Source organism: Somniosus microcephalus, chromosome 19 (assembly GCF_052327205.1).
Source record: "Somniosus microcephalus isolate GS21.2 chromosome 19, FLI_Smic_1.0, whole genome shotgun sequence".
NCBI lineage: Eukaryota > Metazoa > Chordata > Chondrichthyes > Squaliformes > Somniosidae > Somniosus > Somniosus microcephalus.
Window position 1 is genome coordinate 14018312 of NC_141005.1, and position 25236 is coordinate 14043547.

The 25236-nt window shown below is 51.1% G+C and overlaps 1 protein-coding gene across 1 annotated transcript in view; it reads left to right on the forward strand.

Annotated features, from left to right (window-relative positions):
• The window catches only part of LOC147103561 (tricarboxylate transport protein B, mitochondrial-like), a 53042-nt gene extending 28067 nt beyond the window's left edge, over positions 1-24975 (forward strand). Inside the window, exons 4-9 of the mRNA XM_085962169.1 lie at positions 4637-4775; positions 9677-9761; positions 12382-12486; positions 15407-15522; positions 16660-16733; positions 22896-24975. Of these exons, the coding sequence (XP_085818295.1) occupies positions 4637-4775; positions 9677-9761; positions 12382-12486; positions 15407-15522; positions 16660-16733; positions 22896-23010 (634 nt within the window). The 3' untranslated portion in view covers positions 23011-24975. The remainder of the gene's footprint in view (positions 1-4636; positions 4776-9676; positions 9762-12381; positions 12487-15406; positions 15523-16659; positions 16734-22895) is intronic.
• Positions 24976-25236: the final 261 nt, after the last annotated feature.

The window sequence follows — 25236 nt, forward strand, 5'->3', positions numbered from 1 at the left end:
AAGCATAGTAGAAATCCTACAGGACCACTTAAACCCCACACCGCTGCTGATAGCAGAACGATTTAAGTTCCATAAAAGGAACCAACACAAAGACGAAAGCAATGCTGAGTACCTAACGGAACTGCGCAAGCTATCGAAATACTGCCAGTTTGGAGCGGGACTAGCAGACACGTTAAGGGACAAGTTTGTGTGTGGGCTACAAAGTGAAGGAACCCAGAAACGGCTTCTAGCAGAAAAGGACCTTACGCTGGACAAAGCTTTCAATATGGCAGTATCACACGAAGCAGCCGCAAGGGGCGCTGTAGAGATACAACGGAGACCGCAAGAATACGGCACCAACGAAATGACCTATGGAACAGGGAAGTGCTATCGCTGCGGCAGAACAACACATGACCAGAAAGATTGTTGGTTCAAGGACCAAGTGTGCAGACAGTGTGGGAAAGCAGGACACATAGCAAGAGTCTGCAGGTCTGGGAAGTAAACCAACAGTAAGAAATCTCCACAGGAGAAGTACAAAAAGGTACACCAGGTGATGGACAGTGGTTCAGACGAACAGAAAAGTGACACAGACTCTGGAAGCAAGGAGCTGGGTTGTCTGAAACTACATAATATAACCGAAATGGAGGATGACCAGACTATCTGGGTTACACTCAAGATAGACGGAGTCCAAGTGGAAATGGAATTGGACACAGGGTCACCTCTAACAGTCATAAATCAAAGAGACTACAAGCGGCTATTTTCACACATACCCTTGAAAGCTACAGAGATTGTCTTGAAGACGTATACGGGGCAAAAAGTCTACCCCAAAGGAAAAATAAGGGTGAAAGTGACATATAAAGGTCAGGAAATACCTAAAATGGATATATATGTATTGCCAAATGGAGGACCACCACTGCTAGGACGTGAATGGATCCGGAAGATACATTTAGATTGGCATTCCATACAGGCACTGAAGGTGGAGGCCAAAAAGGATGACGACGTCACACCTGGACGACTGTCAAAAATGCTAACTGACGCAAAAGAAGTGTTCCAGGAGGGACTAGGAACACTAAAAGGAATAACAGCAACAATTAAAATAGAGGATACTGCAAGCCCAAAGTTTCTGAAGGCCAGACCAGTGCCTTATGCGATCAGACCAGCGGTTGAAGCAGAGCTGGAAGGGTTGGAACGTTCAGGAGTACTGTCCAAAGTGGACTGGAGCGAGTGGGCTACACCCATCGTTCCTGTAATGAAGAGGCCGTTGAGTAATACGCCTGGGGAACCAAAGAAGGTCCGCATCTGTGGGGATTTTAAGGTGACAGTGAACCCAGTCCTTCACACGGTGCAATATCCGCTTCCACGGATTGAGGATATTTTCGCCTCGCTATCTGGTGGTAAACGCTTCACCAAAATTGATCTGGCCCAGGCGTACCTGCAAATGGAGGTAGAAGAAGCTTCGAAACATTACCTTACGATCAACACCCATAAAGGTCTCTATCAATACAACGGCTGGTGTTTGGAGTAGCCTCGGCTCCGGCTATCTGGCAAAGGGCGATGGATCAGGTCCTGCAAGGGATTCCAGGGACCCAGTGTTATTTGGACGACATCTTGGTCACGGGCGAAAATGACGGTGATCACCTCGCTAACTTGGAGAAGGTGCTCGCCAGATTAAAGGAATATGGGCTACGAGCTAATCACCACAAGTGCGAGTTTTTCCAGAAGCAGATCTCGTATTGCGGCCACGTCATCGATGAAGAGGGGTTACATAAGTCCCCTGACAAGATTGAGGCAGTAGTCAAGGCTCCAGCACCGGAAAATGTGTCACAACTGAGGTCGTTCCTCGGGCTGGTAAACTATTACCACAAGTTCTTACCAAATTTGTCTACGGTACTATACCCGCTGAACACCCTACTGCAAACAGGGGTACCATGGAAGTGGGATGACGAACGTAGATGAGCTTTCCAGAAGTGTAAAGAATTGATCACATCAAAAGAGGTGTTGGCCCATTTCAACCCAGCACTACCAATTCGTTTGGCATGTGATGCATCACCCTACGGCATTGGAGCGGTGCTGTCGCACAAATTCCCAGACAGGTTGGAGAGGCCAGTAGCCTTTGCGTCTCGGTCACTAACCTCAGCCGAGCGCAACTACGCCCAGATTGACAGGGAGGCCCTCAGCCTAGTATGGGGAGTAAAAAAATTCAACCATTATCTGCATGGGCAGAAGTTCACCTTGCTGACTGACCACTAACCACTTGTCTCCATCTTTAATCCTAAGAAGGGCGTGCCAGTAATGACTGCACAGCGGTTACAAAGATGGTCCCTGTTTCTAGGGGCGAATCAATATGAAATAGAATATAAAGGCACGAAACAGCATGGGAACGCTGATGGGCTATCGCGCCTGCCACTGCCTACGGTGGAGGAAGCACCAGCAGTGGACCCTATCGAGATATTTTATTCGTCGATAATTGAACGATTGCCAGTAACGAACGCGGATATAGAGAAGGAGACCCGCAATGATCCGATGCTGTCACGGGTATATGAATTGACGGTGAGGGGATGGCCAACACATGGCAACTCACTGTTGCCAGCGTTCTCATCCAGAAGAGAACAGCTGTCAGTATGCCAGGGGACAGTGATGTGTGGATCCAGAGTGGTGATTCCACCCAAGTTAAGGGAGAGCGTGCTAAAGGAGCTACATGAAGGTCATCTGGGGGGAGTGAAAATGAAAAGCCTTGCTAGGGCTTATGTGTGGTGGCCGGGAATCGATCAACAAATCGAAGACCTAACTAAGAGCTGCTTAGGATGCCAGAAGGTCCAAAATGCACTACCACATGCCCCTCTACACCCATGGGAGTGGCCCTCCTCTCCATGGCAACGGGTGCACATTGATTTCGCTGGTCCATTCATGGACTCAATGTTCTTAATAGCAGTGGATGCTCACTCAAAGTGGCTTGAGGTGATAAAGATGTCTTCAACCACTACAGAGAAAACGATTGCAGTCCTACGGACCATATTTGCCAGAAATGGGTTGCCAGAGCAGATCTGCTCTGATAATGGACCACAGTTTGTGTCCGACGAGTTCCAAAAATTCATGAAAAGGAATGGGGTAAGGCATTACACATCCGCCCCGTATCATCCAGCCACCAATGGATTGGCTGAGAGGTTCGTACAAACCTTTAAGAAGGCGATAAAGGCCATGTGCGACGAGGAAATTCCACTACAGCATAAGATAGACAATTTCTTATTAGCCTACCGAAACGCGACACATGCAGTTACCAACCAGACCCTGGCCATGATGTTCTTTAACCGAAGGTTGAGATCTCGTCTGGACTTGCTCAGACCAAATGTGCGAAGAAATGTTGAGGACAAACAATTCCAGCACATCAACGAGAAGCCGACAAGGAGCTTCAATGTAGGGCAACCAGTCTTGGCCCGTGACTATCGAACAGAGAAGTGGCAACCCGGAACGATATGCACAAGGCAGGGGCCATTAATGTACACAGTGGATGTCGGGGAGAACATTGTGAGACGCCACGTCGATCAGATCTTAGCGTCACAGGAAGGCGTCAACCCCATGTCTCGAGTACCTGGGGATGAACCCGACATACCGGTAGCATCTACTTCAGACCCAGTAGCAGTGGAACCCGATGAACTACCCGATGAAAAGGGGTCAGAATCGCCTCTGCACCAAGAACAAGAACCTCCGGAAAGGTGCTATCCCGAAAGGGTCAGGAAGCCGCCCCAAAGACTGAATCTATAAATGGACTTTTGTTATTGAATGTACATGTAAAAATGTAATTGTTATTTGAATATTAAGGGGGGGGTATTAATCTAAAAAGGGAGGAATTGTAGTGTATGTGCTTTAAGTCAGAACTACTTTTTACAGCTCCTGTATACTGTAGTACCGGCAGTAACCACACCGGTATATAAGCTGTGCGCATGCCTCTGTACCCCAGTCTAGAAATTACCCTCCTCCAGTAAAGACCTGTTATTTGTTTATGTACAGCATCCGTGTAATTATTTATCCACTGAACCACGGATCTAACAGGCACCTCCGACAGTGCAGCACTCCCTCAGCAGCATAGTCTAGATTTGGTGCTCAAGTCCCTGGAGTGGGGCTTAAACCCACAACTTTCTGATGCAGAGGCGAGAGCGCGCTCCACTGACGCCACAACTTGTTTCCGATTCTTTCTTTCTCTTTCTTTGCTGTAACCTGAAAATTAATTTCCCCCCCCCCTCCCTCCCGCGCCACCTTGGCTGCTTCTTCAGAGGCCCGGCCGAGCGATGTAACCGGTGGTCCCTGCCATCGCTGTAACCTCCTCCGGCCCCACAACCCTCCCAGATCTCGGCGCTCCTCCAATTCCGGCCTCTTGAGCATCCCTGATTTTAATCGCCCCACTATTGGCGGCCGTGCCTTCAGCTGCCTGGGCCCCGAGCTCTGGAATCTCCTCCCTAAACCTCTCCGTCTCTCCCTCTCCTCCTTAAAACCTACCTCTCTGACCAAGCTTTTGGTCACCTGTCCTAAAATCTCCTTATGTGGCTCGGTGTCAAATTTTGTCTGGTAATCGCTCCTGTGAAGCGCCTTGGGACATTTTACTATGTTAAAGGCGCTATATAAATGCCAGTTGTTGAACTGTGGCTGTTCTCCCACTCAGGTTCGGGACCTTTGAGTTCCTCAGTAACCAAATCCGAGATGAGCAGGGAAAGTTGAGCAGCCGGCAGGGCCTCTTGTGCGGGCTGGGAGCCGGTGTTTTCGAGGCTGTCTTAATCGTGTGTCCAATGGAGACCGTTAAGGTAATTCAGTTTTACTTCACTCATTCATTAAGGGAAGGTCGTGTCTGACGAACTTGATTGAATTTTTTCAGGGGGGTAACGAAAGAGGGTGGATGAGGGTGGCGCGTTTGATGCAGTCTACATGGATTTTAGCGAGGCTTTTGACAAGCTCTCACACGGCAGACTGGTCAGAAAAGTAAAAGCCCATGGGATCCAAGGGAAAGTGGCAAGTTGGATCCAAAAATGACTCCGTGGCAGGAAGCAGAGGGTAATGGTTGGCGGGTGTTTTTGTGACTGGAAGGCTGTTTCCAGTGGGGTTCCGCAGGGCTCAGTACTAGGTCCCTTGGTTTTTGTGGTATATATCAATGATTTGGACTTCAATGTAGGGGACATGATTAAGAAGTTTGCAGCTGATACTAAAATTGGCTGTGTTGTTGATACTGAAGAAGGAAGCTGTAGACTGGAGGAAGATATCAATAAATTGGTCAGGTGGGCAGAACAGTGGCAAATGGAATTCAATCCGGAGAAGTGTGAGGCAATGCATTTGGGGAGGGCTAACCAGGAAAGGGAATACACATTAAATGGTAGGACACCGAGTAGTGTAGAGGAACAAAGGGACCTTGGAGTGCATGTCCACAGATCCCCGAAGGTAGCAGGCCAGGTAGATAAGGTGGTTAAGAAGGCATACGGAATGCTTGCCTTTATTAGCCGAGGAATAGAATATAAGAGCAGGGGGGTTATGCTTCAATTGTATAAAACACTAGTTAGGCCACAGCTGGAGTACTGGGTGTAGTTCTGGTCACCACATTACAGGAAAGATGTGATTGCACTAGAGAGGGTACAGGGGAGATTTATGAGGATGTTGCCGGGACTGGAGAATTTTAGCTATGAGGAAAGATTGGAGAGGCTGGGGTTGTTTTCTTTGTAACAGAGGAGGCTGAGGGGAGATTCATTTGAGGTTTATAAAATTATGAGGGGCCTAGATAGAGTGGATAGGAAGGACCTATTTCCCTTAGCAGAGAGGTCAATAACCAGGGGGCATAGATTTAAAGTAATTGGTCGGAGGATTAGAGGGGAGTTGAGGAGAACTTATTTCACCCAGAGGGTGGTGGGGGTCTGGAACTCACTGCCTGAAAGGGTGGTAGAGGCAGAAACCCTCATCACATTTAAAAAGTATTTGGATACGCACTTGAAGTGCCATAACCTACAGGGCTACGGACCGAGAGCTGGAAAGTGGGATTAGGCTGGAGAGCTCTTTGTCGGCCGGCACAGGCACGATGGGCCGAATGGCCTCCTTCTGTGCCGTAAACTTCTCTGATTTACTTTTCCTACAACCCTCCTCCCGATTCCTTCACAGCTCCACCACCAGTGTCCCGCATCAGCACGAGGCTCGCCAGTGAGTAATTTATTCATTCTCGGGACGTGGGCGTCCCTGGCGAGGCCGAGCGTTTTATTGCCCGTCCCTTGTTGCCCTGGAGACAAACGAGTGGGCTTGTGAGGCCACTTCAGAGGGCAGTTAGCAGTCAACCACGCCAGTGTGTGAGACTGGAGTCACATATACAGGCCCAGACCGGGTCGGGACGGTGGGCCTCCTTCCCTCCAGGACATCAGTGAACCGGTTGTATTATTAACTACAATCCGACAGCTTCATGGCCCCGTTGACCGAGTTATTTTTAAATTGAATTCACATTCTCAAACTGCCACTCGTGTTCTCCGGATCACTAGTCCCAGTAACATGACCACTAAACCACCGCTGCCGTAGGGTGTCTATTTGACAGCAGCAGGCCTCACAGCTGAACACAGTGCAGTCCACGGACACACACATTCCAGCAAGAGCTCGCTCAGGAAGGAACTCTTGTCTGATTTTGCCCTCCTCCCCTCTCCCAGACCCGCCCCCTCCCCCACCCCCCGAGGCCCATATTAGCTCCTGACCCAATGTTGTGGTCTCGCCCCCCTCCCTATCTCTGTAACCTCCTCCAGCTCTACAACCCGCTGAGATCTCCGCGCTCCTCCAATACTGGCCTCTTGCGCATCCCCGATTTTAATCGCTCCACCATTGGTGGCTGTTGTGTATGTAACCTGTTCCACCTTAAGAGAGCTTAAGCCTGTTCCACCTTAAGAGATGTACTACTTTCTCAGGCTGCTGTAGATGTAATACCGGGGGTGAACACACCGGTATATAAGCACTGTGCAGTAATCTTGTATTCAGTATAGTCCCTACCTCCAACCAGTAAAGACCTGTTTTTATTGTTACTCATTAGTCTGTTTTAATTAACTAAATAATTCACAGACTTAACACTGGCGACGAGGATGGGATGAGCTGACGCTTGAGAAGGCGGTCACTATGGCAGCAGCACACGAAGCCGCAGCGAGAGGCACGGCAGTAATGCAGCTACGGTCACCGGAGCTCAGTGCACACAAATTGGGTGTGAGTTCTGGCAAATGTTATCGTTGTGTAACGACAACACATGATCAGAACCAGTGTTGGTTTAAAAACCAAGAATGTAGAACTTGTGGTAGGCTTGGACATATAGCTAGAGTATGCAGGTCAGCGAAGAAGACCAGCAACAAGAAGTCACCGCAAGGAAAATACGCAAAGGTACACAAGGTGACCGAACAGGAGTCCGATTCAGACGCTAGCAGTAATGAACTGGCTAGCTTAAGAGTACTCAACGCTGGTAAGGGTGCAGACCTCCAGACAATTTGGGTCACTCTTCAGATAGAAGGAGTCCAAGTAAAACTGGAATTGGACACTGGATCGGCATTGACGGTCATAAATAAGAAAGATTACGGAAAGTTATTCCAACATATTCCCCTACAGGATACGGGGATTATATTGGAAACATACACGGGGCAAAGAGTGTACCCCATCGGGAAAATAGAGGTTGCAGTGGTCCACAAGGGCGAAGACAGTCAAATAATGGACTTATATGTGATATCTGAAGGAGGTCCTCCACTACTAGGACGGGAGTGGATTAGGAAAATGAATATGGACTGGCATTTCCTACAAACAATAACGAGTGAGAACTCGGCGAAGATAGTCGGCCCAGACTCTGGAACGGATGATGGTAAGCCCAACTCAGGTGCAAAAGACAAAGTTTCAGCACAGAATTCCACTGAGCAACAACAACATAGTTTAACTGTGGATTCTGAGTCTGGCAAGTCTACTGATGTGCCCATTTCTGAGGGACACCGGGCTCGAACTCAACTCCATTTCAAACTACAACAGCAATTAGAACAAATGCTTCGCCGTTTTGAGCAAGAGTTGAATGCAACGAAAGAGTTCTTTGATATAGAGTTGGAGAATCTGGAAAGACAACAGAAACAGACTAATGAGTAACAATAAAAACAGGTCTTTACTGGTTGGAGGTAGGGACTATACTGAATACAAGATTACTGCACAGTGCTTATATACCGGTGTGTTCACCCCCGGTATTACATCTACAGCAGCCTGAGAAAGTAGTACATCTCTTAAGGTGGAACAGGCTTAAGCTCTCTTAAGGTGGAACAGGTTACATACACAACAGTGGCCGTGCCTTCCGCTCCCTCTGCTCGAAGCTCTGGGATTCCCTTCCTAAAGCTCTCCATTTCTCTAACCCTCTTTCCTCCTTTAGGATGTTCCTTAAAGCCTACCTCTTTGACCAAGCCTGTCCTAATATCTCCTTATGTGGCTCGGTGTCAAATTTTGTTTCATAATCGCTCCTGTGAAGCATCTTGGGATGTTTTACTGCGCTAAAGGCGCTATATAAATGCAAGTTGTTGTTGCTGTTTCTGCTGCAGTGACCGTCCAACAGCCCAGACCGAGGACCTCTGACAAAGAATCAGGAGGAGGCCATTCAGCCCCTTGAGCCTGTTCCGCCATTCAGTTATATCATGGCTGATCGGTATCTTAACCCCATCTCCCTGCCTTGGTTCCGTTACCCTAATACCTCTCACTACAAACAGACAACGCTGGAAGCACTCGGCAGGTCAGGCAGCATCTGTGGAAAGAGGAACAGAGTTAACGTTTCAGGCCGATGAACTTACCGCAGAACTGGAAGAAGTTAGAGACCCTTATCTAACAAAAATCTTATCAATCTCAGTTTTGACATTTTCAATTGACCCCCAGCCTCAGCAGCTCATTGGGGGAAAGAGTTCCAGATTTCCACCACCCTTTGTGTGAAGAAGCGCTTCCTGACATCACCCCTGAACGGCCTGGCTCTAATTTTAAGGTCATGCCCCCTTGTTCGGGACTCCCCCCACCTCCTCGGTGTTGGCCTACTCACTCTTTCTAACTTACATCAACAACTTGAACTAGGGACCATAAATATATGATAGTCACTAATAAATCCAATCAGGAATTCAGGAGAAACCTCTTTACCCAGAGAGTGGTGAGAATGTGGAACTCGCTACCACAGGGAGTGGTTGAGGCGAATAGTTTAGATGTATTTAAGGGGAGCCTGGATAAACACATGAGAGAGAAAGGAATAGAAGGATATGCTGATAGGGTGAGGTGAAGTAAGGTGGGAGGAGGCTCGTGTGGAGCAGAAACACCGGCACGGACCAGTTGGGCCGAATGGCCTGTTTCTGGGCTGTAAATTCCATGGATTCAGAAGCTCGATGCAAGTTGGTCAGATTTGCAGGCGACAGCAAACTAGGAGGAACAGTCGACTCTGAGAAGCTGCAGGGGAATAAGTGGGAGAAACTACACCAGTGGGCAGAACCATGGCCCATGGACCTTGCTGCAGCCCACCGCACATATGAAGAGAAATAGACAAGACACAGACTCCGTGGAGGCTGTCGAAGGGGCTGAAACAATCCCTTCCATTCCCGACTGACACTGCATTGGGTTTTGCTGCACTTTTATCGTCATTGATTGGGCCGAGCGGCCACTCCATCAGAGGAGCCTCCTAACAGGAAGTGTCCTTCCTTTTTACTTCCAGGTGAAGTTCATCCACGACCAGTGCTCTGCGAAGCCAAGGTACCGGGGATTCTTCCATGGGGTCCGAGAGATAGTCCGTGAGCAAGGTGAGTGCCTCCGAGGACTCGCCCCCTCCCCGCCCACCCCGACCCCTCACCCCCCCTCTCCACCCGACCCCTCACCCCCCTCCGCCCTCACCCCCCCTACCCCGACCCCTCACCCCCCCGACCCCTCACCCCCTCCCTCTACTCCGACCCCTCACCCCCCCTCCGCCCTCACCCCCCCACCCCGACCCCTCACCCCCCCCTCTACCCCGACCCCTCACCCCCCCTCCGCCCCATCCCTCACCCCCCTCCGCCCCCACCCCTCACCCCCCTCCACCCGACCCCTCACCCCCCCTCCACCCGACCCCTCACCCCCCCTCCGCCCCATCCCTCACCCCCCTCCGCCCCCACCCCTCACCCCCCCCTCCACCCCGACCCCTCACCCCCCTCGCCACCCCGACCCCTCACCCCCCTCTCTCCGCCCTCACCCCCCTCCCTCTACCCCGACCCCTCAACCCCCCCCTCCACACCCCCCTCTCTGCCCCCACCCCTCACCCCCCACCCCTCACCCCCCTCTCCACCCCGACCCCTCACCCCCCTCTGCCCCACCCCTCGTCCAAGCAGTCAATGGAGCGATCAGCTTCCCTCGTCAACGCATGGCTCAATGTTTTCATTTTACACAATCCTGGCCAACGCGTAGAGTTGGAGCGCTTGCGAGTGGGAACTGATCCGGATCCGCAAGTCGCAGCCCACATACTAAGTGGGGTTTTTCCCCCAAAATGCAGGAGTTGCTTGGTGCCCGGGAATGTGAGTGAGCTGCACCATCGGGAGTTTCGGCAGCGGGCGAGGTGCTCCCTCCGGTGGCGAATAGAATAATGACGATCATTCTGCCTGGCTTGTGTCACAAGACGACGACATTGGGCCGGAGTTTGCGACCCCCCGCGGGTGCCTACGAGGCGCGCGCGCTGAAACCCGGCACTTGCGATCTGTCGAGAGTTCACAGATCATCCGCATGCCCAAGAAAAGGTCCTCTGTGGGTGGAGAGTCGTGCTTTTTGCCCAAACCCTGCCCGCTGAATGCCTGTCAAATTCTTACGCCTGATTTTGCCAGCTTAAGAGTTTTTAAAAAAATAGAAAAATGAAATTTGATAACTCATTTATAAATTAAAAATACTCTTGAAAAAGGTACATTAATTTTAGCCCCTTAAAAACATTTTTAAAGAATTACATTTTTGTTTAAAATATTTAATTAAATGGCACTTTAAATATGTAATGTTTTTAAAAAAATGTATTTAACGTGTTGATGTATTTTTTTAAGAGATCCCCATTCATACTCCTGACGGTTCTGTACGTACAGACCTGTCAAAAAGTATGAATGGGTGATTCCCTTCTCCCATTGGTTGGGCCGGATTGTGTGATCCCAGGAGCGCCTACCAATCGCCTGCGCCCCCTGGGACACGTGGGGGCTCTGCCCGCGCGGACCCGGAGAGGCCCAGGAGCGCGAGCCGCCATTCCACCCGGGCCACCAGGTAAATTCGTGGACATTTGGCAGGTCGGAGGCGTGCCACTTAATTAAATATTTTAAACAGCAATGTAATTTTAAAAACAAAGTTTTAAAATAAACTTACCTTTTTTGATGAGTATTTTTAAATTTGTGAATGAGTTACCAAATTTCATTTTTCTATTTTTTTTTTACAGCGGGAAGCCTCTGGGCCAACATTTGTGATCGATGAGTAAAATTCCCACTTCAGGCCCGCTCTGCGGTTTTAACCCGTTAACTCACTTAAGCCGCAGAATAGGATGTGACGTGTGGTGCAGCCGGGCCTTGGCTGCCACGCAGAGACACGCAGCCCCTTTGTTGAGCCGTTCGCGCAGCACCCGCAGAACGTTGCCGAGAGGTTTAACTCGGCGAGCGGGTTACTCTCGTGCGGTTAGTTCCACCTGGGCTTTTTTGAAATGAGACAGAAGCGGGTTTTGCAGCCGCCCGGGCACTTTAACGCGGGAGCCTGTGTGAGAGTGAGCAGTTTGGCAGAGGGAAGAAATGTATAAGAGCCAGGAAACGAACGGTCTGATTTAATACCAGCGCCAGTCGGGCGCTGGATTCTCTCTCACTGCTCGCTGCCACCTGATCTCGGGTCGCTGCCTCCTTGTGATTGGGCACCAGGAGGTAGGTGAGGGCGCACAGCAGCTTCTCGCTCTCTCTCTCTCTCTCTCTCTCTCTCCCTCCCTCTCTCCCTCTCTCTCTGTCCTGCCCATCCACAGACGATCCACGCCACTGTTGGCATGCCCAGCTCAGCCCAGGAGCTCAGGGCACGTGAGCGGGGGCCAGCCTGCGGGCTTCCATTTGGGGCCCGGTGCATTAACGAATCAGTGCCTTGTGCCAGGTGGGGCACGGGTGTGGGGGATTGGCAGGTCACGCGAGCTGCAGTGTGCCCTGTAATTTGTTTTTTCGGGAGGGGCAGCGCGCAGCCCATTCAAACCTCCCCGTATGCACGGTTTTTTTTCCATTGAGAAACCGGCAAGCGGCCCGGCGCGGGAGCTTCAGATGGCCGCGCGGCTAGACGGGAAGATTGGCGAGCGGGACTCTCAATTTTCCCCTTGCAGTTGCCCGGAGGAGAGGACGAGGTGACTGTAACCTGTGTGAGTAAATCCCTGCCACCTTGTGCTCTCTCCGCTGTCTGCAGGACTGAAAGGAACATATCAGGGATTGACGGCAACTGTTCTGAAGCAGGGATCGAACCAGGCCATCCGATTCTTTGTCATGACCTCGTTGAGGAACTGGTACAAAGGTACAGTCGGCCAGTGCTTGGCTTGTAGCGCGGGGAGTGTGAACACAGCGACGGCAGAGTTACATGATTAATATTTATTTATACTGGCAATCAAAACGAACCCTGGTTACTTCACACGGCCAATAAATCCAATCGGGAATTCAGGAGAAACTTCTTTACCCAGAGAGTGGTGAGAATGTGGAACTCGCTACCACAGGGAGTGGTTGAGGCGAATTGTATAGGTGTATTTAAGGGGAGGCTGGACGAGGGAGAAAGGAACAGAAGGATAAGTTGATGGGGTGAGATGAAGAGGGGTGGGAGGAGGCTCGTGTGGCGTGTAAACACCAGCAGTGACCGGTTGGGCCGAATGGCCTGTTTCTGTGCTGTAGACTCGATGTGATGGTTCCTTCTCGTCACTCTGTGCGTGGTGCTGGCCAATAGAATCGCCGGGAACTCCATGACCACACGCTGTCACTCCAAAATGCATTGTACTGCAGGCTCCGCCCACACTGCCATGCCTGATTAACGGACCGGACAGCGAGCAGGGAACGCTGTGGGTTCGACCCCGACCAATACTAAATGAATTGAGATTAAGATTTCCCCCAACCACTTCTATGTTAGATCAACCCGGCAACTATAGCTGATACACTCAGGGTCAGTAAATAGAACAGCGTGTAATCTATTAATAGAACAAAGAGAACTAACGGTACTTTGTAATCTGGTTAGTTATTCCTGTAAGTCTTGGTTTGCCCCTTTGATGGACAGGGTTGCCAACTCTGGTGACCATATTCCTGGAGGTTCCATCACGTGACCGCCCGCCACCAAATGCCCCGCCCCCACTCTCCCGCCATTGGTTGCCTGACACGCCTTCCCCGTGCCTGATTGGTAGGCTGAAAATAAAGACTCTTCCGACTGGATGGTTCTTGACTATCGGTCAAACGGCCGGTTTCGCTGCCTCCCATCTCCCATATCTTTAGAACTCATGAACGAAAATGCTTTGAACGAAAATTAAAAAATAAACAACTTTTTTTTTTAATGCTTCCCCTATGAGTTTTCTCCCAGGTGTTGCTGGCAGCAGAGTTCTGGAGATTAATCGTCAATTCCTGGAGAGTCCCAGCCAATCCCGTTCACCCATCAGCCCCTGTGCTCGCTGACCTACATTGGCTCCCGGTTAAGTAGCGCCTCGATTTCAAAATTCTCATCCTTGTTTTCAAATCCCTCCATGGCCTCGCCCCTCCCTATCTCTGTAACCTCCTCCAGCCCCACAACCACCCCGAGATATCTGCGCTCTTCCAATTCTGCCTCTTATTAACATCCCCGATTTTAATCGCTCCACCATTGGTGGCCGCGCCTTCAGCTGCCTGGGCCCTAAGCTCTGGAATTCCCTCCCTAAACCTCTCCGCCTCTCTCTCCTCCATTAAGACGCTCCTTAAAACCGACCCCTTTGACCGAGCTTTGGTCCTAATATCTCCGCATGTGGCTCGGTGTCAAATTTAGCTTTATAACACTCCTGTGACGTTTTACTATGTTAAAGGTGCTATATAAATGCAGGTTGTTGTTGGTTGGCAAGCCGACCGGTGATGTGTGCATGATTAGCGGCACTGGGGAGCTCTCAGTGACCCTGGGGCAATGATCCAAGTCCTCAAGACCATCTGCTTCCACTCTGCTGTGGAGACAGCCCACCCGGGAGCCTGCGTTACATCCTCGCCTGCGCGGTGGGGGGCGGGGGGCGGTTTCTGCTGTAGAGTTGAGCGTCAGAACCGTTCCCTTATCCGTTATCTGCAAGTGGGCTCGCGGAGGGGGGGATGGGGGCGTCGAGTCAGCGCCGCATCCTTGGCAGCCCTGCCGCAGAAATCTTTCCCGTTTGACCGGCAGCTGTTGTGGCTCGGCGGGTCGCACTCTCGCCTTTCTCTCGAGTCAGAAGGTGGTGGGATCAAGGTCCCCCCCGCCCCACATCCGGTGCGGGGGTACTGAACCGCAGATATCCGGGCGGGCACTCCCGGCCCCAGTCGCTGAGGGTGGTGCTGCGCCAGTCGGAGGCGTGTCTCTCGCAAGAGACGCTAACGGGCAACGCAACCTGCTTGTTGGGGCGTAACCTGGCGAGAGGGATCGCAGTGCCCAGTGCCTACCATCAGGGGGAGACATTGTCCCACAGACGTCTTGTTCCTCTCCCCATCCACATCGACCTGCTGTACCTGCTCTCCATTGGATGGGGAGGAGGGGGAACAGGCATTTTGTTTTGTCAAGTTGATAAGGTGGTTAAGAAAGCGCACGGAACACTTGGCTTTATAAAGAGGGGCATTGAATACAAAAGTAAGGAGAGCCGTGCTAAACCTTTTACAAATCACTGGCTAGGCCTCAGCTGGAGGAGTTTGCCCAGTTCTGGGCTCCGCACTTTAGGAAGGATGTCAAGGCCTTGCAGAGGGTGCGGAGAGGAGGGTTTCCCGAGGCTGATACCAGGGATGAGGGACTTCAGTCATGTAGAGAAGCTGGGATTGTTCTCCTTAGAGCAGAGGGGAGACCTAATGGAGGTGTTCAAAATTACGAGGGGTTTTGACAGAGAAACTGTCTCCTCTGCCAAGCGGGTCGGTAAGCAGAGGTCATAGACTTAAAATAATTGGTGAAAGAACTGGAGGGGAAATGAGGAGAATTTTTTTCACACAGAGGGTTGTTACGATCTGGAACGCGCTGCCTGAAAGGGCGGTGGAAGCAGATTCAATGGCAACTTTCAAAAGAGAATTGGATAAATATCTGAAGAGGAAATAATTGCAGGGCTATGGGGAAAGAGCAGGGGGAGTGGGACTAATTGGAGAGCTCTTTCAGAGAGTCGGCACAGGCTCGATGGGCTGAATGGCCTTCTGTGCTGTATCATTCTGTGAGTGTGTGAAATTACGATTTCAGTATATTTGCCGGATAATTATAACTTTATTTTCTCAATTAGGGGACAATGCAGCCAAGGAGCTGAACCCTCTTACCACGGGCTTGTTTGGAGCTATAGCCGGGGCGGCCAGTGTATTTGGCAACACGCCCCTCGACGTGATAAAGACCAGGTTGCAGGTACGAGGGCTCGAGCCTGCCCGACAGTGACTGAAACTCCCGGCGATAACTGAGCCATTTCGCTCCGGATCATCCGGGGAAAAAGCAATTGGGTGAGACTAGGGAAGGGTGTTAAACGGGAGGAACTGCAGGCCATGGAACTACCCAACAGTGAAGAGGAGGGAGTGGCAGAATGGAAGAAAGGTTTGCACGGAGGAGAGGCTGGGGAAGCTGCGATTGTTCTCCATGGAGCGGGGAAGGTTAAGGGGAGATTTAATAGAGGTGCTCAAAATTGCAAGAGGTTTTGATGGAGTAAACACTGATTCCAGTGGCAGGAGGGTCGGTAACCAGAGGACACAGTGTTAGAATAATTGGCAGAGAGGAAAGGAGAATTTCTTTAACGCAGCGAGTTGTTGTGATCTGGGACGCGCTGCCTGAAAGGGCGGTGGAAGAAGATTCAATAGTAACTTTCAAAAGGGAATTGGATAAATACTTGAAGGGAAAAAATTTGCAGGGCTACGGGGAAAGAGCAGGGGGAGTGGGACTAATTGGAGAGCTGTCAGAGCCGGCACGGGCATGATGGGCCGAATGGCCTCCTTCTGTGCTGTGTGATTGTACGGCTCAGTGGGTTAATTCACTGGCGTCTTCACAGGCCTGAACGTCACTGGCTCACTCCCTGGTATCAGCCGGGGAGCTACAAGTGGGCCTCGGCACCCCTGAGCCGGGGGGTGGGGGGGGGGGAAGGGAAATCAGCTTGGGCCTCTCCGCTCCTGACTGCGGGCTGGGATCGATCGCTGACGACAGTGGGTGGGGAAGATCGGGGCTCGGCTCTGTTGCCGCTCACCGTTGAATAACCAGTGGGGAGTTTGGGGGGGGCGGGCGGGCAGGGGGGGCAAAGACAGAAATCGGATGCAGTGGAGATGTGTGCTGGGTGGGGGTTCCGGGGGGGGGGGGGGGGGGGTTCAGGATGCTGCAGCGACTGGTGGGCAGGAGACCCACTGCTTTTACACGGGGGCTTCCTGCGGAGCCCGAGCCTCTCACCACATAGCCCCTCACTGAATGTTGGTCGTGTCAAAGCCCTCACTGCATGAGCGAGAGTAAGATGGGAAGGTTAAGGACTTTAGCCCCGTGCTATAAAACTTTTCTTAATTGTTTTAGGGTCTCCAAGCTGACAAATACAAGAGTACCTGGGACTGTGCTTTCAAGATAATGAAGTATGAAGGGCCCTTGGCGTAAGTAAAATGATTGAAGCTCTTATTAAGTGTCAGCCGTGGCTCAGTGGGCAGCACTCTCGCCTCGGAGTCAGACGGTTGTGGGTTCAGGTCCCACTCCAGGGACTTGTGCACAACAATCTAGGCTGAGACTCCAGTGCAGTGCTGAGAGAGTGCTGCACTGCCGGAGGTGCCGTCTTTCAAATGAAACATTAAACCCAGGGCCCGTCTGCTCTCTCGGGTGGGTGTAAAAGATCCCACGGCCACTATTGGAAGAAGAGCGGGGGAGTTCTCCCCGGTGTCCTGGGCCAATATTTATCCCTCAATCAGCATCACTAAAACAAATGATCTGCTCATTATCTCATTGCTGTTTGTGGGAGCTTGCTGTGTGCAAATTGGCTGCCGCGTTTCCTACATCTAAATGTACACTCTCGGGAGCCGCAAGCCTACATTTCGTTGTACTGCACTTGTGCACTAACAATGACAATAAAAGTTGATTTGATTTGAATCTACTGAAGGAGCTGCTGTGAAGGATCTTCACACCTGCTCCCAGCTCCCCTGTGGCTCCACTGATGAGCTGAACCGTGTGGATTGGCCTGTTTGATTCCTGTTCAGTGCGGTGTTAACTAACCTCACTAGAATGTGGTCCGTGAGTGGCCCAATGAGGCAGATCACTTCCCTCTCGCACCATGACACCCGCTGCAGTCTTGTTACAGATTGTAACCGTTAATCCTCCCCCCCTCCCCGTCTCTTCTGAAGCCGCCGGGTCATCACTCCGCAGACGGCATCAGAACAGGAGGAGGCCATTCAGCGCCTCGAGCCTGTTCTGCCATTCAGTGAGATCATGGCTGATCTGCGATCTAACTCCACATACCCGCCTTTGGCCTATATCCCTTAATACCGTTGGTTAACAAAAAGCTATCCATCTCCGATTTAACATTAACAATTGATCCAGCATCAATTGCCGTTTACGGAAGAGATTTCCAAACTTCTACCACCCTTTGTGCATAGAAGTGTTTCCTAATTTCATTTCTGAAAGGTCTGACTTTAATTTTTAGACTTTGCCTTCTAGTCCTAGAATCCGCAACCCGCGGAAATAGTTTTTCTCTATCTACATTGTCTGTTCCCCTTAATATCTCCCCCCCGACTCCCTCGCTTGAGCAACTATTTGGCCCGGGTGAGCCTTGGCAGCGCGTGTCGGTGGGCTATTGGACCATGGGGTGCATCGCAGCAGAGTCCAGTCCCATTCCTCTTGACACACGGGCCTACAAACCATTCCCCGTCAACACACGGGAACAAACCATTCCCCCTCGACATGGGCCTACAAACCATTCCCCCTCGACACACGGGCCTACAAACCATTCCCCCCTTGACACACGGGGAACAAACCATTCCCCCCTCGACACACGGGCCTACAAATCATTCCCCCCTCGACACACAGGCCTACAAACCATTCCCCTCGACACACGGGCCTACAAACCATTCCCCCTCGACACACAGGCCTACAAACCATTCCCCCTCGACACACGGGGAACAAACCATTCCCCCCTTGACATACGGGCCTACAAACCATTCCCCCTCGACACACGGGCCTACAAACCATTCCCCCTCGACACACGGGGAACAAACCATTCCCCCTCGACACACAGGCCTACAAACCATTCCCCCTCGACACACGGGCCTACAAATCATTCCCCCTCGACACACGGGCCTACAAACCATTCCCCCTCGACACACGGGGAACAAACCATTCCCCCTCGACACACAGGCCTACAAACCATTCCCCCTCGACACACAGGCCTACAAACCATTCCCCCTCGACACACGGGCCTACAAATCATTCCCCCCTCGACACACGGGCCTACAAACCATTCCCCCCTCGACACACGGGGAACAAACCATTCCCCTCGACACACGGGCCTACAAACCATTCCCCCTCGACACACGGGGAACAAACCATTCCCCTCGACACACGGGGAACAAACTATTCCCCCTCGATACACGGGGAACAAACCATTCCCCTCGACACACGGGCATAGAAGCCATTCCCCCCTCGCTGTCGGGCTCCAGCAACTGTGATTCACACCATTCGAGTTTCTCAAACATCCATCTTGTTCCTCAGCCAATGATTGACAGGCGGGCTCATACATATACAACAACAACTTGCCTTTATAGAACGCCTTTAACATAGTAACGCTCCTGTGAAGGGCCTTGGGATGATTTATCAGACAGAATTTGACAGCGAGCCACATAAGGAGATATTAGGACAGGTGACTCAAACTCTTGGTCAAAGAGGCAGGTTTTAAGGAACGTCCTAAAGGAGAGAGGCGGAGAGGTTTAGGGAGGGAATTCCAGAGCTCAGGGCCCAGGCAGCTGAAGGCACGGCCGCCGATGGTGGAGCGATGAAAATTGGGGATGCGCAAGAGGCCAGAATTAGAGGAGCACAGAGATGGCGGAGGGTTGTGGGGCTGGAGGAGGTTACAGAGATAGGGAGGGGCGAGGCCATGGAGGGATTTGAAAACAAGGATGAGAATTTTAAATTCGAGGTGTTGCCGGACCGGGAGCCAGTGTAGGTCAGCGAGCACAGGGTGATGGGTGAACGGGACTTGGTGCGAGTTTGGACACAAGGCAGCGGAGTTTATATGTAGATTTACATATATTCCCCTCCCCCCCCCCCCCCCGCCAATTAATGTGTTTTTAAAATGTCAGCGCCAGATGTGTTCGGGTAGCTGTGTCCCAGATGTTGCTGTCGAGGGTCCCTGTCCCCGCAACCAAGGCTGGGATAATCCCACAGGATATACGGAACGCTGGCTGGAGAAGGGCCAGTGTGTTGGAAGGCATTAAATTTCCCCCCCGGAGATCGGAGGCAGGGGGACGAAAGCCAGGGCCACAAGATGATCTGGGAGAGGGAATGAAGTCGGCGCCTTTTGATAAATCAGTTCAGACTGACCCGGCACATCAAAAAAAAACACACACAAACCCAGCGTCTTTATTATAACCAGCAGACGCATCTGGCAGGAGTCTGTGAAGGTGCCGAAGTTGACTATAGATTGATGGCGACACAGTGCAGGCCGCAGCCCAGCAGGCGGTTTGAGGGAACCGGTTCAGGGGTTTCTTCAAACTGAATAAAGGGCGGAGTGGATAAAAGCAGAGTCAAGGCCAACCTGGCGCGGTGCGGGACAGGACTTTGCCGGCCGGAGGGTTGTCAAACTTTGCTGTTCGGTGGGGGGGGGGGGGGGGCCCGCGCGGCCCATTCAGAACTTTCTCCATTGAAAATCTGGCGAGCCGGCTGCACGGGAGGTGCAGAGAGCTGGCAGCAGCAATCATACCGGGGGAGGGGGGGGGGCATTAGAACCCCCCCCCCCCCCCCCACCACACACATTTCTTCAACAGTTTAATAGTTAGCAAAATGTTGGGAGTGGGGAGAGAAGAGACTGCTTGACTGATGGCGGGGAATTAACCATCCAATTGAGTAACGAGGAGTCTGCTCGCTTTCCGATTGGTCGCGCAACGCCTTCTCACCACCAATGGCGGGGGCGGGGCGGTTGGAGGTGAGAGGTCACGTCAGGAAACCGCCAGGAATACATCCAACTAGAGTTGGCGACCTGAACAGTGTTCAGGTGGCGGAATGTAACAGCCCCAATTTCAGTGACCGCCATGAACCGTCACTGCACGTAATGCCTGTCCTCCGTTTGGCGCAAGCATGAAGCATTCGTTTGGTTCACAAGGCAGCCCAGGGACCCCCTTGAAAGGGATGGGGGGCGTTTTTAATAGAATTTTATAAGTTTCAGTGAGATACTAACAGGACTGGACAGACTAGATGTAGGAAGGATGTTCCCGATGGCGGGGGAGTCCAGAACCAGGGGTCACAGTCTAAGGATAAGGGGGAAGCCATTTAGGACAGAGATGAGGAATTTCTTCACCCAGAGAGTGGTGAACCTGTGGAATTCTCTGCCACAGAAGGCAGTTGAGGTCAATTCATTAAATATATTCAAGAAGGAGTTGGATATATTTCTTAAGGCTAAAGGGATCAAGGCAGCACGGTGGCATAGTGGTTAGCACTGTTGCCTCACAGCACCAGGGACCCGGGTTCGAATCCGGCCTCGGGTGACTGTCTGTGTGGAGTTTGCACATTCTCCCCGTGTTTGCGTGGGTTTTCTCCGGGTGCTCCGGTTTCCTCCCACAGTCCAAAGATGTGCGGGTTAGGTTGATTGGCTATGATAAATTGACCCTTCGTGTTAGGGGATTAAATACGTGGGGTTACGGGGATCGGGTGGGATATGTGTCGGTGCAGGCTTGATGGGCCGAAATGGCCTCTATCTGCACTGTGAGGTTTCTGTGATTTCTGTGATTTCTGTGATATGGGGTGAAAGCAGGGACAGGGTACTGAATTTGGATGATCAGCCATGATCGCATTGAATGACGGAGCAGGCTCGAGGGGCCGAATGGCCTACTCCCGCTCCTATCTTCTATGTTTCTACCTGGCTGTGCACATGGTGTAGGGTTCATCTCTTTCTTTACTGGAATCAAAAGGTCAGAATCAACTCGGACTCGACAATCGCTTTTATTGACATTAAGACACAACAGTTTTAAGCTGCCATATGACCTTATACAGGAGGTTGAGGGGTGATCTGATTGAGGATCTTCGGATTTTGTAGTCAAGGGTAGACGGAGAGAAACTTTTCCCGCTGGTGGGGGGAGTCTAGGACAAGGGGGAACAGAACCTTTAAAATCAGAGCCAGGCCATTCAGGTGAGAAACTAGGAAACACTTCCTCACACAAAGGGTGGTAGAAGTGTGGAACTCTCTCCCACAAAGAGCAGTAGGTGCAAAGCTCAACTAATCATTTTAAATCCGAGATGGATAGATTTTTGCTCGACAAGGATATAAAAGGCTGTGGCGCCAAGGCGGGTGGATGGAGTCAAGATACAGATCAGCCATGGTCTCACTGAATGGCGGAACAGGCTCGAGGGGCCGAATGGCCTCCTCCTGTTCCTGTGTTCCTATAAAAGAAACAGAGGTGAGATGAGGAGAATTTTTTTGTAACGCAGTGAGTTGTTGTGATCTGGAACGCGCTGCCTGAAAGGGCGGTGGAAGCAGATTCAATAGTAACTTTCAAAAGGGAATCTGATAAATACTAGAAAAAGAAAAATTTGCAAGGCTGTGGGGAAAGAGTGGGGGGAGTGGGACTAATTGGAGAGCTCGACCAAAGAGCAGGCGCAGGCAGGATGGGCCGAATGGCCTCCTTCACTGCTGTATCGTTCTGTGTGGGCTTGCCAACTCTGATTGGACAAATTGCAGGAAGTGCCATCACATGACCTCTCGCCTCCAAGCGCCTCGCCCCCACACTCCCGCCATTGGTCGCCGAACACGTCCATCCTTGTGGCGCTCCGCTGTCCCGCAGCCAATCGGAAAGAGAACAGACTCTTCAATACCCGATTGGATGCTTTTCTGAGAGTCGGTCAAACAGCCTTTTTTTTTTCCAACTCCAATATTTTTATAACTAATGAAAGCCTTGAGTCTCAGCTGTGGCTCAGTGGGTAGCACCTTCCCCTCTGAGTCAGAAGGTTGTGGGTTCAAGTCCCCACTCCAGAGACTTGAGCACAAAAGTCCAGGCTGACACTCCCAGTGCAGTGCTGAGGGAGTGCGGCACTGTCGGAGGTGCCGTCTTTCAGACGAGACATTAAACCGAGGCCCCGTCTGCTCTCTCAGGTGGACGTAAAAGATCCCACGCCACTATTTTGAAGAAGAGCAGGGGGAGTTCTCCCCGGTGTCCTGGGGCCAATATTTATCCCTCAACCAACATCACTAAAAACAGATGATCTGGTCATTATCACATTGCTGTTTGTGGGAGCTTGCTGTGCGCAAATTGGCTGCCGCGTTTCCCACATTACAACAATGACTTCAAAAAGTACTTCATTGGCTGTAAAGCGCTTTAAGACGGCCGGTGGTCGTGAAAGGCGCTGTAGAAATGCAAGTCTTTCTTTCTTTGTGAAACAAAATGAAAACATTTTTATTTTTAAAAAAAAAAAAAAAAAATTTTTTGAAACGCCTCGATTTTACTCCCGGGTTTGTGGTTGCAGCGGTGTCCTGGAGATTAGTGTCTTTAATTCCTGGCGACTCCGGGCCAATCCTGGGAGGATTGGCGACTCTAATTAAATATCTTGTGTCTTCCCCACCCCAGGTTTTACAAAGGAACCGTTCCGCGCCTCGGCCGTGTGTGCCTGGATGTCGCCTTAGTGTTCATCATCTACGAGGAAGTGGTGAAGATACTGAACAAGGTCTGGAAGACCGACTGAAGGCATTGGGGGGAGGGGGAGGCCGTTGCCGTGGCGACCAGAGGGGTGGGGGGGTGGGGTGGAGAAGGGAGGGAGGCAACCACGAGAGGATCTCGACAACAAGAGGAGCAACATATGAGTTCAGAATCGGCGGTAGTTGCCTTCAATTGGCGTTGCCTAACAATGTAATATTTAGTCTGTGAGCGAATCACCGCCAGGTAACCGAGAGAGAATTAAATTATTAATGTAGCCAGGTGACCTGTGGCCTTGGTAATGTATTCCGTGCCAATAGATGGTGTGTGAATTTAATTTTTTTTATTTTATTTGTGCCAAAGTGACTGTCGTCTTTTGAATGTCCTTTTTTATTATCAGGAGAAGGGAGTTAGAAGAGAAATAGCTAATTGTTTTAAGCGTCGCCGCTGTGCCTACAGACTGTGAAGCAGAAACTGTCGGGATGGACTGGCCCCTACCAGGACCAGGGCCTCAATGGCGGGGACGGGGTGGGGGTGGGGGAGTGGATCATGTGACCAGGAGGTCAGCTGCCACGGATTGTTGGTGATTGTTGTCGAATCCTTGGGTGTCCCAAGGGATGGGGAAGCCAAGACAGTTAAGACGGAGTTAAGATACAGACCAGCCCTGATCTCATTGAATTGACGGAACAGGCTGGAGGGGCTGAATGGCCTCCTTTGAGTTCCCATGTTCCTGATCCAGGCCCACAGGCTCTCGCCATCCTGTGACAGTGCAGTGTCCACTTGACCTTATTAATCTTACTCAGCCAAGTTTGTCTGTGTTTTTTGTTGTTCATTTGAACAGTAAATTTGTCTGTAACTTAGTCTGAAGGAGTGGCTCCTTCCGTGAATGTAAATTCGTTTTTAATTTTTAGCAGTGTTGTCCTGAAGTCCCCAGGGTGGACAATTAAGTGGCCCACACAAAGTCTGGACACCCCTACTCTTAAAGCCTACTGTCGACCCAAAGTGTGTACCCTAACCATTAACAGAAGGGAGGGAAATATTCCAACCTTGTGGCTCTTCAGATGTGATGTGTGTAGCGGAGGTTTCACAATTCCATAGGAGGATAACTCCTCGGAAAACCGCCTGCAGTCAGGCCGGCGTTGGCTTCCGTTACCCGTGATGCAAAGCCGCGCCGGCTGCCTGTGGCGCAGTCACGGGGACCTGCCGGGGCGGGGGGGGGGGGCGTTCCAAAGAAGCACCGAGCGGTACAGCGTCTGATCTGCCTTGGGAGGGGAGGGGGTGGGGGACAGACTGCCTTCAATGCCGGGGAGCGGGGGAGATGAGGAATCCCCGGAGGGGGGGGGGGGGGTGCTCTTGCTATCTGCTCAGCACTCTCGGCTTTTACCTGTGGAATTCTCTACCACAGAAGGCAGTAGAGGCCAATACATTAAATATATTCAAGAAGGAGTTGGATATATTTCTTAAGGCTAAAGGGATCAAGGGGTATGGGGAGAAAGCAGGGACAGGGTACTGAATTTGGATGATCAGCCATGATCGCATTGAATGGCGGAACAGGCTCGAGGGGCCGAATGGCCTACTCCTGCTCCTATCTTCTATGTTTCTATGTTACCACTGAGACACTGAACAAACCGAGCTTTTACATTTGTCTTGCCAAAATGCTTGTGTGTGAAGACGGCACTCCTTTAGAACTGTGTCGCAAGCTGGCGGGAATTATTCCCCCACCACCAATGTTCCCTTTATTTTTTTTTGGGTGCGCAGCCCCTTTAAGGGGGCACGCGCTGTTCCCATTCACACGCCGGCTCACTGGCTGCGCGGGAGCTCCAGAGCGCTACGCGGTCGCGCAGCTTAAAGGGGACATTGCCCTCCCCACCCCGCCCCCATCTCCTGTCAATGTTGTGTAGTCTGTTCAAGCAGTGACTTTTTATTATTGTAATTACTGTATTATATTATCATCTCTCTGGGCAATGTTTACAATATGAGTTATTAATAATAATAATAAATTAACTGCATCAACCACTAGGATTCTGTGCTTATTTAGCTGCGAAGTTTCATTTAAACTTGGCTGTTGTGTATTTATATTTGGCTGTGGTGTGTGTTCTACACTCCGCTATCAGCTGCCGTTTACACTTGGTATTATGTATGTTGGTCTCTTCTGCCCTCCTTTACTCTTATATTTTATCAGCTCTGGTGTCTCGATCAACGCCGCTAGCCTCACAATCTAGGGGGGGAAAAAACGTTAATTAATGTGCCCAGATCAATGAACAGATAACCCTGC